Source organism: Peromyscus eremicus, chromosome 8a, assembly GCF_949786415.1.
Source record: "Peromyscus eremicus chromosome 8a, PerEre_H2_v1, whole genome shotgun sequence".
Classification (NCBI taxonomy): Eukaryota; Metazoa; Chordata; class Mammalia; order Rodentia; family Cricetidae; genus Peromyscus; species Peromyscus eremicus.
The window spans coordinates 101,197,459-101,213,078 of NC_081423.1; the positions used below are offsets into that span (position 1 = coordinate 101,197,459).

At 55.1% G+C, this 15,620-nt stretch overlaps 1 protein-coding gene across 1 annotated transcript; it reads right to left on the reverse strand.

Annotated features, from left to right (window-relative positions):
* Positions 1 to 3,158: 3,158 nt before the first annotated feature.
* On the reverse strand, positions 3,159 to 15,418 carry LOC131918013 (TBC1 domain family member 16). The gene is made up of 9 exons (XM_059272242.1): positions 15,267 to 15,418; positions 14,280 to 14,427; positions 13,220 to 13,387; positions 12,554 to 12,702; positions 11,816 to 11,950; positions 10,858 to 11,044; positions 7,414 to 7,593; positions 4,941 to 5,087; positions 3,159 to 3,887 (listed from the first exon to the last, which is right to left on the reverse strand). The coding sequence occupies exons 1-9, from the start codon at positions 15,290 to 15,292 to the stop codon at positions 3,639 to 3,641; spliced, it is 1,389 nt and encodes a 462-aa protein (XP_059128225.1). The 5' UTR covers positions 15,293 to 15,418; the 3' UTR covers positions 3,159 to 3,638.
* Between the last annotated feature and the right edge of the window lie 202 nt (positions 15,419 to 15,620).

Consider the following 15,620-nt stretch of genomic DNA (forward strand, 5'->3'; position numbering starts at 1 on the left):
AGGCTGGCTCTCCTTTTATGGGCGAGGAAATGGCTTAGGGGAACCCTTCACTCCCTGCCAGGTAAGCTCTGGGGAAACTGGCTTCTTAGGTTTAGGGTGGTTCCCTCTAGTCCAGGTTAGCCCAGGACAAAATGCAACACAACCTCTTTAGAAACACAAGACTAATGTCCAGAGGCTGCTTGGCTCTTCAGGGACTCCAGGGATCTGGCAGGTCTAGCCTCAGGCTAGCCAGCTTCCTCGTGTCCCCTTGGTAGCTCACCTCTAACCCAGGCTATACTCTGCCTAAGTTTTCCAGGGGACTTGCCATCTTTCTCCCTCCTGGGCAGGGTGGCCTCCAGAGACCTCTGCCAGGCCCCTCCCTCTGTCTAGCCAGCCCCGGGTGTCCCTGACAACCCCAGCCTGACTACAGCGGAAGGAGCCTACGTAGTGGAGGCCACAGGTGGATGGGTTCCTGGCACTGTGGGGGCTGATCTCCATCTGAATTAATTTTGTCAAACATGAAGCAGATGGGCTGGGTGTGTTGCTCAGTGAGGCAGTACACTTGCCTAGCATGTGTGGGCCCCACGTTCCACAGACTGCCCCCTTGGCACAGCAAAAACAAAACAGGAATACAGGCAAGAGGGCAGGGGAACGTTTTAGGAGCTGACCCCTGATCCAGCCTGCAATCTTCTCCCCATTTCCTATTACCATCCTCTCTCCGTGCCCAGGGCCATCAAAGGCACCAGCTCCAGGAGACCCTCTTTGGGCTGCTGTCCTCCCGTGCAGCAAGGTCTTCATATCACTTTTAGCAAAGACTCAGAAGCCAAGACCAAAATCTTCCCCTCCTGAATTTAACCTGCTCCCTTCCCTGACCCCAGTTGGTCAGGAACCACATAGTTCCATCTGCAGAGGCGGGCCAGGCCTCCTGGCTGGCACTTGAGGTGGAACTCTCTGGGGAAGCAGCATCTTCTCTGTACCCAGTGAGGTCCCTGGCCCAGGTGGAGGAGCACACATTCTTCTCCAACGCCGACATCTCCTCTTGCTTCCACCGCCTCCCCCAACACTGTCCCCTCTACTTGGAGAGTGAGTCAGAAATGAGTAGCCCTTTCCAAGGTAGGCATCATGCCTCCCCAGTGCCGGCACACACGCACATATCAAAGGTGTCCTTCTCTACCAGAGCCCCGGTGACATTAGGCAATGTCGTCAGCACAGACATTAGTGGTGGAGCATGCGCACACAGGCGTGCTGGTCAACAGCATTAAGTGTCATTTTAAAAAATGGGTTAAATAAGCCTCGTGGCCAAGGGATGGTGTGCGGGCTGATTACCCGTGATTTGTATGTCCTGGCGGTGGGAAGGCTAGAAGTCTAATGACTGAATTATCACCCTAATGCCTTTTGCTGGCTGGGAATAATCCTGGGGTAACAGCTGCCACAGGGTATTTGGCTGGTCTCCTCTAATTGCATCCAGATTAAGGTTGCTGTGCTCCGCGTGCGGGGCCTCTCCACTCCTCAGAGCAGAGCAGGGCTCAGGGAGCCCACACACCATGTCCGGCTGGCTGCAGAGGCCCCAGCTGGCTTAATGCTGCAGGTAACACCAGGATCCAGTAGTCCATGGGACTAGGGGGGATACCTGGCACAAGGCTGTCGCTGACCATTCTGGGTCAGGTCTCGGGGAGCAATGGGAGCTAGAGATCCTTGCTCTCTAACTGAGATTCTCCAGGGTGAGTGAATCCCTGGACTGCTCCCCCTGTCCCCACCCCAACACAGCAGAGTGGATGTGAAGGAGATGGGGTGCAGCCCAGGAGTGTGATCTTGGGAGGGGGAGGGTAGGAGCTGGCTCCTCCTCCCTGGGAAAGGAGTGATCTGTACCTAGATTTCCTGGGGTGGTAGGCAGACGGGACCCCTCTGAATTACCAGGCTTCTGCTACGTGACTGCTGAAAGAAGCCCAGAGCTCACTTCCCCATCATGGCTTCGGTCGGGCAACCTGCTTTGCCCCTCAGGTGGTCAGCAAGTGTGGTATCCACCAACACTTAGAAAAACACTGCACGTTCCTGCCTCTACCATCGGGGGTGACCCAAGACCCAGAGGCCAGTGCTGCCACAGGTCCCCACCGGGACTTCAGAGGTGGTGACCTCAGAAGAGAGTGAGCAATCCTATCCAAGACCAGAACCACCCAGCCTAGACTGCTGACCCAAAGCTGTGTGTGCCAGCTTGGTGCACGTGCTTCTAGCCACTGAGGCTGTGTCCCGTATACTGTTACTGTGGTGCTGGACAGTGGATGTGCCTGTTTGTGGCCCTAGCTTCCAGAAAGGTCAGGAGCTAGAACAGAAAGCAAGTGGGATAAAAAGGCCACTCTCAGGACTTCAATGTTGCTCATAATGGACAGTATCCCCAAGACCAGGACACTCTCTACCAAAGGCTCTTCCTAGAAGGACCCACATCCTCAAACATGCCTCATAGAAGGGCGGGCTCATGGAGAAGGGGACTGGCGGCTGTATGAGACCCCTCTTTCATTCTGATCAGCTCCTTTTAAATGTGGCGGCACCGTCCTGCAGCGCCACCCTCAGTGAGAAAAGTCAGTAGCAGGGCACCTCCGCCCACCCTTGCCCCTGCATTCCCACAAGGATTCAGCCCTTGATGGAGGGTTCAAGGCTCCTTGCTTGCACCAGCTTTGGGGACACTGGCTAGGAATGCTCTGGAATACACCTTTATCCAACCACAATCCTCAGCTTTAGAGGGTGGAGTGTGGAGGTGACCTTTTCCTTCTTAAGAGGCAGAGCACCCCAGTGTTGCTCAGCCAGCAGAGATGCCCCCTTGCATAACAGGGACCCAGGTCCTGCATGGAGGCGGGAGGCACCTCCACAGCTATTTCAGATGCCTCTGCCTTGGCTGGGGATTTATACACCCCCTTCCCCAGGACCAAGCATTTTCTCTTCAGAGGACCTCATGGTTGCACATATCACACCCCTCAACCCATTTAGGCCCCAGTTGGTTGCTGTTTTTGGTAGAGGGGAAAAACCTCAGATCCTAAGGGGAGGACCCCAGTTGGAGGTACATCTGACACTTGTCCACCAGCCCGTGCCTCTGGTCAGGGTGGACATGTCCTTCCCAACACTCACATGGACACTGTGGAAAGCTCAGGTCTGAACATCTGCCTCTCTCTCTCTCTCTCTCTCTCTCTCTCTCTCTCTCTCTCTCCTCTCTTTTTTGGACTGGTGTTTTCACACTGGCCTTACAGCTGTGACCAGGAAGCTTCAGAAATATGCTTGACTCACTCAGGACAGTGCTGCTCCTCTGTGCCCCTTGGTGCTGGCATGAGGGTGAAGCCTCTTCTAGACCCTGCTTTGCCTGCAGCTCCGTGGAGGGACTCGGGGCTCTGCTGGAATCCCCCAGCCAGCCAGCCAGCAGCCTGTATTCCAGTGCAGTAGCCAGACATCCGGGCCAGCCTTTCAGGAGCTGAATTCTCGGCACATCTGATACCTGCTGTCACTTCTAGAGTCTGATTCTGTCATCATGGTGACAAGGTTCTCTTCACATTGGCCAGAGGCCTTTCCTTGTATTTCTAGATTCTGTTCCCTCCATGTCCATCCCCACCCCCTCCCACTTGCCCAGGACCTCAGGGAGTTGCTCTCGCTCCGTGTCAAGGGCAGAGGCTTCCCTATCTGCGGAAACCAAAGGCCTCCCGTGGTGCCTTCGGGCCCTTCTTGCCTTCTCTTGTGGGCTTGGGTGACGGCATCTCCATTGTGCCCCCATAGGGACAGTTCTCTGAGCCCGGGTGGTGGCCGGCACACTCCACAGCTGGCATGTACCCACTGTCCCACATGCCCGTCCCACACAGCTTACACAGGTCATGTAGGCTGCAGGGGATCCGTGGCAGAAGGCGGAACTGGTACAGGAGACTCCTGGCCTGCAGAGAGAGGAAAGACTAAGGGGACAGCCAGGCCATCGGGACACAAGGGAATAGTGGAAGAGCATGGAAGCAAGGGCCACACCCATGGGCTCTCTACGTGGGACAGTACAGTGGCCTGGGTCTTCCCTGGCTGCCAAAAAGGGACCATGAGATACTTGGGCAGTTGAAGACACAAAAGTCCCAAATGACAGAGAGGGTGATAAGAGTCAGAATAAGGGCCCCGCACAGCCCTTCCTGTCCTTTGCAGGACCCCTCCAACCCAGACCCAGTCCCTGCTGGATAGAAGGCCCCTGTACTCTGCCCCTGCCTCACAGAGCTACCTGTGCCCCTGCAAGGTCTGTCTGGGGAGTTCAGGAATGATGGGTCTGAGGACTCCTTCTCTGCCCCATGGACCACCAGAGGACTGGAATTCAAAGCACTGGAGGCTAGACTGTGGGAAGCAGGAGGTGGCTGAGATTCAAGGTCCCCTTTCTTCCAGCCACGGATAAGAAGCTATGTCGGCCCTAGGCTCTGCCTATCCTTCCTCACTTTCCTAGCTCTGGACTGGAAGGAGGCACTCCTGGGTGGGAACTGGCTGTGCATTTATGCTTTGTAGACGAAAGAGGCCGTGTCCAGTGATGGCCCCCTGAGGACCATGGGGACAACGTAGAGACTGGGCTGATGAGGGTGCATCAGGTGCCAATCCCCACGGACTTCGTAGAGAAAGTCTAACAGGTTAAGTGAGGGTCAGGATAGAGCTCTGCATGTGGGGTGGTGCCCATGTGCAGAGGTGGGGCTCTGTGATGTGAGAGGAACTCTATGTACAAGCTGAGCCCATGTACCGGGTAGGGTTCTGTGGTGTGGACTGGGCTCCATGGGCAGGATGGGGCTGTGAAGTGTAGGTGGGGTTCTGTATGCAGGGCTGGGTCCTTTAGGTATGGGCAGGGCTTCACATGTAGGCGTGGATCTGTGAGATGTGGATGGGGCTCCAGGTACAGGGGTGGGGCTGTACAGTATGTGACCTGCTTTGTACAGGGCAGGCCTGACAGGCCAGGCCAGGGTAGCGCTCACCTTCCTGAGGACCAGTTCTCCATTCATATGCATGGCCAGGTTTCCAAAGTGCAGAAGCATCTGGTCTGTGGCCAGCTGTTGCTCGATGACATCATCTCCATAGATGGCCACAATGGCCACACAGATGAACAGGTGGAAGTAATCGGTCTGTGGGGAGACAGAGAGCTCAGAGGGGCCCTGCCAAGTCTGAACAGTTCAACCATGAGTCTGGCTGAGGCTATCTGGGACTGGGTCTGTGCTCGAAGGTCTTGTGCACCTGGGAAACCTGCACCCCTGGTTCATCCTCCATTTCCCCACCTGAAGACAGGGCCAGTGTTGGCAGCTGCATCCTGGGCTGCTGTGACATACTAATGGATGATGCTGCGGCACACACCCTGGCTGTTGGTGCTCTCTTGGGAGGTGTCTGTGATGAGGGAAAAGAACACCTTCCTCCCCAGCCTGTCTGACTCACTGCAGGGCCTCCTTCACAGTGGTCTTGAGGTCACATATGTGCAAAGGGCTGACCAGACTGCTTCCTGAAGGCTGTAGAATATGCCAAGGAAGAAGTTCTGGCAGCCAGCTTCCTGGTGGTGTGTCCTCCTGCATCAGCCGAGCATCCTTAGCATGTGCCTCCACTCCATGGCTGGTGGCTGAACATGTGGAAGATCCCTCCTAGGTGACTCCCTGGAGGCCCCATGGAGGGCTGCTGCCACCCTGTTGCTCCTAACCTTCTTTCCAGATGCCCACAGTCCCTCCCTGCCCTCCATTAGAGCCACTTTGTGGTGCTCTCTTCCTGAAGGTGCTCAGTCCTGAAGTAGAAGGGTGGGGGTTCTAGAAAGTACATGCTGAGCATCCTGATAACACCACGTGGGCTGTCACCTCCCAACCAGACCAGCAGTGTGCAGGGGCCGTGGGTGCTTAAGTCCCCATCCCTGGCCAGCCCACCCTCTTCTTCCGAAGGAATGGGAGGGAGGGAGAGTGAGACACATTCTATGGAGACCAGACCAGAGGACACAGAAAGTCCCAGCTCCAGGCAGATGCATAGCAGCAAGCCACAGCCCAGAGCACTGTATGAAGCCTTGCCTTCCGAAGCTTAGGCCTCACCTGGTAGTGACTCCCCTCTAAAGCTCACTCCTGGTTCATTCCTCATCTTCCCTTCTTCCCATTCTCAGCTGATGGGGGAAGGGGGATGTTCCAGATGTGACCACTAATCCCCAAATCTGAAGGCAACATGAACTTGCGTTGTGGGTCTTGAACAAGACGGCGGCCAACAGGGGCTGAGGAGCAGGTGCTGCCAACAGCCTCAGAGGACAGCTGGGTTATTTCCTCACGACTCAGCCTCCCTGGCCACTCAGAATAGTCTTTAAGTCTAGGATGCTCTGGAAAGCAGGTGGGCTGCTGTTACAGGTGACACAGGGAGGGTGACTTCAGTGTGTGCTTTTCACAGCTGGGGTTAGAAGTGGAGGACAGAGCTGTGCTCTGGACACACAGATGGTACTGTTTTTTGTTTGTGCAAGCACATGTGTGCATGTGCATGTGTGCACCCACATGAGGCTAGAAGACAGTATCTCGGGGTCTCTCCCTGGGACCTGGAGCTCAGCAATTAGGCTAGACTGACTGGCTGTCTCTGATCCCCCAGCACGGTGGTTATAGGTATATGCCACCACAGCTGTTCTTTGTTTTGTTTGTTTGGAAACAGTTCACACTGTGTAGCCTTGACTTTCCTGGAACTCACAAAAGTCTGTCTGCCTCTGCCTCCAGAATGCTGGGATTAAAGGCGTATACTACCGTACCTGGCATGCCTGGCTTTTTTAAAAACACGTGTTCGGGAACTCTAGTGTAGATCCACAAGCTTTCATGGCAAGCACTTTACCCAGAGTCATTTCCCCAACCTTTGCTATTATTATTATTGTTGTTGTTCTTATTTTAAGGCTGATGGAGTCAAAATGGCTCTCCTATTTTCTCACACTGATGGCTTGGGCGTAGCTTAGGTGGCATGTGGAATCAGCCCTATGCTCAGAGGGGAGTTGGTGGAGGAGAAATTGCTTAGGCTGAATACGAGTGCATGCCTGCATCCTTGATCCAGGCTCTCTCTGGAGCTGTGGGAAGGCAGGAGCTCAGGGTGGCCCAGCAGTCCTAGGGGGCAGGGCAGCATAGCACTGGCCACAGCATGTGGGCACATAGATCCTGGGCTGCTGTGACTGTCCTGTGGTGCCGATATCCCTCCCACTGACCGGCTGTGACAGAAGGGGGAGCAGGCCAGAACGCAGTAATGAGCACGTCAGCCAGCAATTACATTGATTTCAATTACGTGGGAGGGGAGGTCTGAAGCCGGCTGCACAGGCCTGGAAAACAGTGGCTGTGAGAGGCTGTGGTGGTGGCGGGTGGATGGGGTGAGGAAGAGGTTTGGGGTAACCCCAGGACCCTACCTTCCTTCCCCACAGGCTAGGCACAGGATGTAACTGCACTCATGGGTGGCACCTGCCCTGCTCACCTGGTAGTGGGCCCAGCAGGCCTCCCAGATGCGCAGGGCCTCAGCCTCAGGAAACTCCCGTTTGAAGCAGAGTAGGAGCCAGCGGTGACAGAAGAGCATCTGGAGTCCATCCTCGCCCAGCGAGACCAGGTGCTGGTAGAAGCGCTGGTGTGTCAGCCGGAGCAGCTCCCGCAGGTACAGCTGGGAGTGGGGGAGGGGAGCGCGGCGTTACCCAGGCTCTGGGAAAGCCTGCCTACCAGGGCCAGGAAGACCGGTACTCAGAGTACCTTCAACACCAAAAGCACGCACAGGAAGTCCCTCTGTCTGCCAAGCACATCAGCCAGCTACTATGTCAGTCTGTCTACCACTGGAACCTCCTCTCTTTCTCTCTCTGTCTCACTGTGTGTGTGTGTGTGTGCGTGTGTGTGTGTGTGTGTGTGTGTGTGTGTGTGTGTGTGCGCGTGTGCAGGCCAGAGGTTGACATTGGGTGTCTTCTAACAGTCTACCTTATTTTATTTTTTAAAAAGATTTATTATTAAAAAAAGTTGAACTTGGGGCTGGAGAGATGGCTCAGAGGTTAAGAGCACTGCTTGTTCTTCCAAAGGTCCTGAGTTCAATTCCCAGCAACCACATGGTGGCTCACAACCATCTGTAATGAGATCTGGTGCCCTCTTCTGGCCTGCAGGGATATGTGCAGACAGAACACTGTATACATAATAAATAAATAAATTTAAAAAAAAATTAAAAAAAAAAAAAAAAAGTTGAACTTATCTATTTTATGCGTATGAGTGAGTGATCTGCCTGCATGTATGTCTGTGTGTCACACTGGTGCCTGGAGTTCACGGAGGCCAGAAGAGAGAGTTGGATCCCCAGGAACTGGAGTTACAGATGGTTGTGAGCAATCATGTGGGTGCTGGGATCCAAGTCCAGGTCCTCTGCAAGAGCAGTCAGTGCTTTTAACCACTGAACCATCTCTCCAGCCCTTATTTTGTTATTTTAAATTACTCAAGTAGAGATGGGTCTGTACACGTGACTTCAGGTAGCCAAGGAGGCCAGAGGAGTTAGCTCTGAAACTGGAGTTATAGGCAGTGTGAGCTGAATGATACACGTGCTGGGAATCAAACCCAGGAGCAGTACATGCTATAAACCTCTGAGCCTACCTTTTTTTTGGAGACAGTCTCTCACTGAACCCAGAGCTTGCCAATTAGCTGGACTTGTCAATTAGCAGGGATCCGCCTGTCTGTGCGTCCCCAGTGCACACCCAGCATTTCCCCAGGTGCTGGGGATCTGGAGCCGGGTCCTCATGCTTGTATGACAGGAAGTTTGCAGACTGAGTCACCTCCCAGCCTCCACCACTGGAATCTTGCTCACACCTGTCTACCAGTTCATCTTAGATTTAAAGATATTCTAGGAGACCACGGTATAGCCCTAGGCATAGAATGATCTCCTGGGTGGTCAAGGAGGCTGACTCAGTGTGAAGTCATTCCCTAGCCTCAGCCGACCCCCAGGGGCTGTTTCTAAGGTATGCCTGACCAGGCAGGGCAAGCAAGGTTGTTCATGAAGCCCCAGCTAAAGCCCCTTCCAGCCCACCCTGATCCAGCAGCTCCCAGGGCTGATTGAGGGAGGGTACGTGTCTGAGTTTCAAGACCCCAGATTCCCGTGTGTCAGGTCGCCAGGTTGCATGGGACTTGACAGAGGCTATTTCTGGCAGCACCAGGTGGGGGCTGCTGACTTCACTGACGCCACCAGAAAACCAATCTCCAGCAGCTAATGAGTCACCAGCCATGTGCCGCCAGGCTGCCAGGGTGATGGCGTCAGACCCTGTAATTGCCTCCCTGGGTACTGTGGAAACCTGACATCACAGGGATGCATGATGAGGCAGGGGCCCGAGTGTCTGGTTGGGGTCAGAGGCTCCACAGTGAGGCCTCCGGACTGTGCACCACTCCTAAGCAAGCACACTGCTGTCCCCAGCGCCTGGAGTTGTGTGGCTCTGGAGTCCAGGAGTCCACTGACTGGCCAGGGTCTCCACTCTGTGGCTCATGGAAGCTCAAGGCCACCGTGCAGCTGACAGCTCTCTACTGGATGTCCAATCTGCACAATTGCCAGGGTGCCCTGTACCTCCTGCTGCTGGCTGCTTTGTACTCGGACCTTCCAGCTCCCAGTGGTTGGTCTATGGGCCATGTCTCTTGCCCTTCCTCAGCTCTGCCATCACTCACTGCATGAGGCACACACACCATCCAGCAAGAGGTCACTGACCATGATAACCCCAAACCCTCTATTCAGCCTCTTCAACGCTTGGGACCCATATGGAATAGAGACAGCCATCGGAGGGGACACCTGTGACTCCTGTCCCCAGAGTCCAGTGCCTTCTGCTCATATGTTCACTCTGTCAGCCTGCCTGCTTCCAGACCAGGCCATCCGCAGGACGGAGGGCAGGCCACCCACATCCAGGGCCTGGAACCAGGCAGGAGCTGGATACAAACACAGGTGCCTTTCAGTGACAAGATCCAGTCCCCAGCAGTCGGTGCTTCCTGGTTTATGTACAGCTGATCTCTGTGGCAGAGGACTTGTGGCCAGTGTTAGCTGAGCCTCACAAAAAGGTCAGCTTTTTGGGGGTGGAAATGTGAGATTTGCCTGTTGGACATCTGGATAATATTGGAGACTTTGTGTCCCCTCTGCATACAGCTGGCCTGCCTGTCTGTAGTGGGCTCTGCTGGTCACACACCTGAGCCAGGCAGCACGGACTTCCTTTTCCTTTCCCCATCCAGGAGGCTGAATTGTGATGGCCCTGCAGGGTGAGGCCTTAAATAGTCAGTCTCTAGAGTTTCTGGAGGAACGGGTTAGAGGCTAGCCCAGACCCAAACACACATCTCCTCTAAGTGGCTACCTGGCCCTTCCCAGGAGACCCATGTCCTGTCAGTAGAGACCCTGGTTTTCTGCCTTGCTGACCCTTGATGTCACGACTGCATTTCACCATCAAGACCCCTGGCAGCAGCTGGGCAGTGGTGGCCCATGCCTGTAATCCCAGTACTTGAGAGGTAGAGAGGTAGGTCTCTGAGTTCGAGGCCGGCCTGGTCTACAGAGTGAGTTCCAGAACAGCCAGGGCTGCACAGAGAAACCTTGTCTCAAAAAACAAACAAAAAAACTAAAAACAAAACCAAAAAAAAAACCAAAACAAAACCAAAAAATCCCCTGGCACCAATAGGAGGCAGTGTGTTGTCTCTCTGAACCCTTCAGTACACAGACAGACAGACAAGCACACACACATACACATGTGCACACAGATGTAAACACACATAACCACATATACAAGGCACCAATATATGCATGCCACACAGTACACAGTGATATACACACAAAAGAACTTGTGTGCGAGCTTGGTTCCATGCCTCCTCACCACAGTACACTTACTAAGTACACACACACACACACACACACACACACACACACACACACACGCCTCACCAGCTGTCTCTCCATGTCCTCGTCCCGGGGAGAGCTAACAAAGATGGTGTTCTGCATCAAACCCACGAAGCACCAGAAAGTGTCTGATTCATCCAAGACCTCAGCCAGGATGGGTGCCACCAGGTCTGACATGCCCTGTGAGTAGCCGATGGCTGGGTTGTACACGGCATAGTTCAGCAGGATCCTCCTGGTAGGGCAGTGGGGAGCAGAGGGGGCTTGACCCATCCCACCCTTGCAGTCCCCATTGGGGCCTGTTGTGCAGGTGCTGGGGCCCCTCCTCCATCTTGGTCTCAGGGGAGGCAGCCCCCAGTGGCAGGTGTTACACACAGCCCTGACTATCTCAAGGGTGTGGGTTACTGACTGGGTGTAGTATGCACGCCTTTAATCCCAGCACTCAGTAGGCAGGCAGATCTCTATGATTTTGAGGCCAGCTTGATCTATATAGAGAGTTCCAGGACAGCCAGGGCAGCATAGAAAAAAAAAAAAAAAAAAAAAAAGGTCTGGGCTCTGATGGAAGTCAGTGGGACTCACTTTGCAAGGGGTAACAGCATTTGCCAGAGCCCAGAGCAGGGGCTGGGCAGGAATGTGAGTCCAACTTTCTTAATGGTTCACTGTCTGTGACAAAGGGTGGGCTGGCTGGGCCGTTTTTTAGGGACTATTAATTTTGTGCAGTTATTGCCAGGCTGCAGCAGAATGTCAAAGACAGCAGCCTCTGACTCAGTGCGGCGTTATCAGAGGTGGACCATCATCAGATGAGAGCACACACAGCAGCATGGGGAAATGCCCTTAGTGAGCAGGGGCCAAGCAAGGAGATGGATGGGGAAGCTTTGCTGGTGCCCTCAACTGGGGCTGCGTGGCCGCTGAGGGGTCCCCTGTTCTGGTGGAGTGCTGCATTAGCAGCCAGGGAGTCAAAGAGGGCCACAGACCTTCACATGGGGAGGCCAGAGTCACCAGGTACCTCATGCTCTCCACGTTCGGGTTGTCCTCGCCTCGGAAGAACTGGTTGTTCCTATCTGTGCGAACCACGTCTTTGTCCACAGTGAACTGCACGTTGCGCCAGAAAGCTCTCTGGTCCTCGGGAGTCATGGAGAGCCTGTGGGGCAGGCAGCACTGTCCTGAGGTCAGCTGCGGAAGGGGGTTGTCCTGGAGTACCCAGGGAGGGGACAGTACAGCAGACTACGGGAACCTGGAGTAGCTGCACACTCCAGGAAACAAGCCTGTGCTCTGCAGAGCTCCAACCTCTGCTGCTAGGGCTGTTGGCACCAACAGGGCGTGTGTGTGTGTGTGTGTGTGTGTGTGTGTGTGTGTGTGTGTGTGGTGTATTCAAGGCTCTTCTCATGTTAACTCAAGTCCAGCCCCACAGAGGAGAGCTGACAGCAGCCTGTAGGTAGTGAAACCCATGTGGGAGGCAGCCTTCAGCCCTGAAGTCAGGTCCCCAGCCCAGTCTGCAGTTGGTGAACAGGGCCCCTAGATAAGTCTGTTGAACACATATTCTAAAATCCTTGGCATGTGAACTGAGGAGCCTGGACCCAGGTGCTGGGGGTGCGGTGTAGACCGCCTTTATCCTGCCAATGGTGCTGCTTCTTGGGAGACTCGCGCTCCAAAGAAACCGTGGTTCACGGGACACACAGTCAGTGATGAACTGCCCCTATGACTCCCCGCCGTGGTCTGACGAGACCCCTGGGGCGCAGAGCACCTTTTTTGCTGGATCGCTGCATATTCCTTTCGCTTCTGCTCCCGCAGCGCCTCACGCTCCTCCGATGTGGACTCGTGGCTATAATAGTGCAGCAGGAAAGGCCAGACCTCCCCCCGGATCGACACATCAATGCCACCAAAGAAAATGGCCTGGAGGAAGCAGCACATGTTGAGGGGGTGGGGGACAGAGTATAAAACAGGGCAGCTCAAAGAACCCCAAATCCCCAGAGAAGGGTGTTGTGGGGCCTTTGGCGCGCCTCGATTCAGACCCCGGCAATTTGCACATGTTTACAAGGGGAAAGTGCTGGAGAGGCATTCCCATACAGGATACAAACTGGCTCATTTCAATGTCAAAGCCCCCCCGGGGTGGCACTCTGAGATCAACGCGTCATTCTCCTGTCACGGACTAACCCTGGGGGTTTCAATACTTCAGAGTCTGCAGGGCCCACATGGGATCCCCAAACTTGTGGAACTGTCTCCTCAGTGAAGCCGCTTGACCACTTCATCAGCGCACTGAACAGAACCCAACACTGGGACCGGCCCTCCGGAGGAGGCGGCCCGCCACCCACCCACCCACCGTCCCGGCTTGACCACAAGGGCTCCCCGGAGGCTGGCCAGGCTTGACCACAAGGGCTCCCTGGAGGCTGGCCAGGTGGCCGTGCCATACCTGGCGAAGCTTGTATTCCTCCTCCACCTGGCCCAGATCATTCAGGTGGTTGAGCCAGGCGGACACGTCCAGCCTCCGGTACAGGCTCTCTTCCGGGTGGGTCTCAGAGGATGGCAGCTTGGGCCGTCGGATGGAGAACTGCATGCATGTCCTCTCATCCGTGACCTGCTGGATGGGTGGGAGGAGCCCGGGTGGAGAGCCGGATCTCAGATCTTGGGCTTTTGAAGCCTGGGATGCTGTTCCCAGGATGTCAAAGCCACTCTCTCCTCTGGGAGGAGGGGAGGCGCTATCCCTGCACACAAACTCCTAAATGGCAAGTGTAATTAGACACAATTAAAATGAAAAAAACCTTCATCCTCAAATCGCTCTCCCTTTGCAGCTCACAGCCTCCACCGCCCCCACTCCCTTTCCTGCCCCAGCCGCAAAGAAAACCAGAATTAATACCCCTTACGGCCCAACTTCCCTCTGCCAGGGAGGGCCTGCAATAGATTCCATTCCATCGGCCACATACAAAGGCCCGCTGTTCGGCGAGCGGGGAGCCAGCCTGTCAGATTGTCTCCATGCGCAGTCACGAGTCCAGGGCGAAACCGCAGCTGACATTTAATTCAAAAATCAAAGGTTGCTCGATGCAGGGGGGCACATGCCTCTATCGTAATAAGGGGAGCCGGCAGGAGGCTCTGCGGGTAGGGCTGTAAAGTCAGCCCCCGGTTCTAATAAGCACATACAGTACCTTAAACAGGTGATTAAAGGGCTCTTATTGCCTCTGTATGCAGAATGAGCAAAATATGGCAGGAAGCCTTGTCAAAACATGAGTGTTCAAGTGTCAGAGTGACTTTCAGAAAGGCCTGGGCACACATTTCAACCTCCGAGCACATTGCTGTCAGCCACTGCAAACAGCCAAATGCCACAGTCCTCAGAGGGGAGTCCCTGGAGCCAGACCCGTGAGGAAGGTGTCCCCAGACAGTCCCAGACCCACGGGGTTGGCAGCTGGTATCCTGAGAGAGGTCTTTCCACCCCTCACCCTAGCCAACCATGTCCAACCCACCCTCTGCTGGGCTACCTGGTCCCTGAGGTGTGTCTCTGTGCAAAATTTCCATCGCTGGAACACCTCGGAGAGCTTGTCCAGGCCACCGTGGTGGAAGTGAAAAATCTTGTACTGGCTTTCTCGGCTGGCCACCACCAGCTGGCCACTCGTACAAGCCTCGTCACTACAGGGCCACAGGGTGGGGGGAGGGATGAATGGGTTAACATGGGTTTTGATTTCTGAGTTTAATCAGAGCACGCTGTCAGCCACCTCAGGCAGGAAACAGTGCGTCCCTAGGGAGTCTGGCTGCTTGTGCAAGGAGCACAGTCAACCAGACTCAGCATTCCCTCTACCTAGGAAGCAAAGGCAGCTGGATCCAGGGGTCTCCTGGCACGCCATTCCTGAGCTGCCCAGGAGACCTGCAGGAGGATGCCAGGGCTGGCTGGATGCAGATCTGGACCCTGCAGGGGGTTACTCAACCTCCTCTACCCTCATGGCTGGATCATAAGAGGCCACAGGAGAGGGTTTCCCAAAATCTCCTTCAAGGCTGTCACCCGACCACCTCAGCACCCTCAGGGATTCCTACAGGGATTTTTGGTGGGTGCTGACTTGGGCTGATGTGGGAAATCATAGGTAGGAGGCAGCGACTGGGGTCTGTGAAGGAAAGGCCACCTCCATCTAGAGGCCAGTACAGTGCCAACCATGCAAATGACCTGTGGAGTCCTGGAGCCCTGGAGCCTGCAGCGCCCATCAGCAGCCCTCTCCTGGTGTGGGCCCTCTTTCCTGAAGGGTACTGGGGGACAGACTGGGGCAGCCTCAAGTGGGACACCGCTGATGACAGTGGATCAGGAATGCAACTGCCAGCATCGACTAGACCAGTTGCAGCCCTTTGCTGCCTGACAGGCTGGAAATGCACATGGCTACGTGTGCCCCCCCCATGTGTGCATATGCACACACACACATATACATGTAGGCACACATACTTACATACATGCTTCCAGGAAGCAGAGGATAGGTTCTTACCTGAAGAAGAGTCGCAGAGAGCGCATGTGGCCCAGGTCTACACGGAACACACCGCAGATCTGCTCCAGGGCACATCCCCGCTGTGGCTCATCCCAGCGAGGTGTCTGCAGGAGGCCATTGCTGTCAGGGAACCGTAGGTTGGCATCCGAGCTAGAGGGGGAGCTGGCAGAGCAGGTGGTGTGAGGACCTCATCTCTCCACTACGCCAGCCCAGGGGAAGGATGGGGAGGGGGCATGTAACCTACAACCAGAGCTTAAACACACAGGACACGACCGAACACGCTCTGCCAGAGCTGCACCCCGGATGCAGGTGGTTGAACGAACGAGCAGGTTGATCCCATTACTTTCTGTGCAT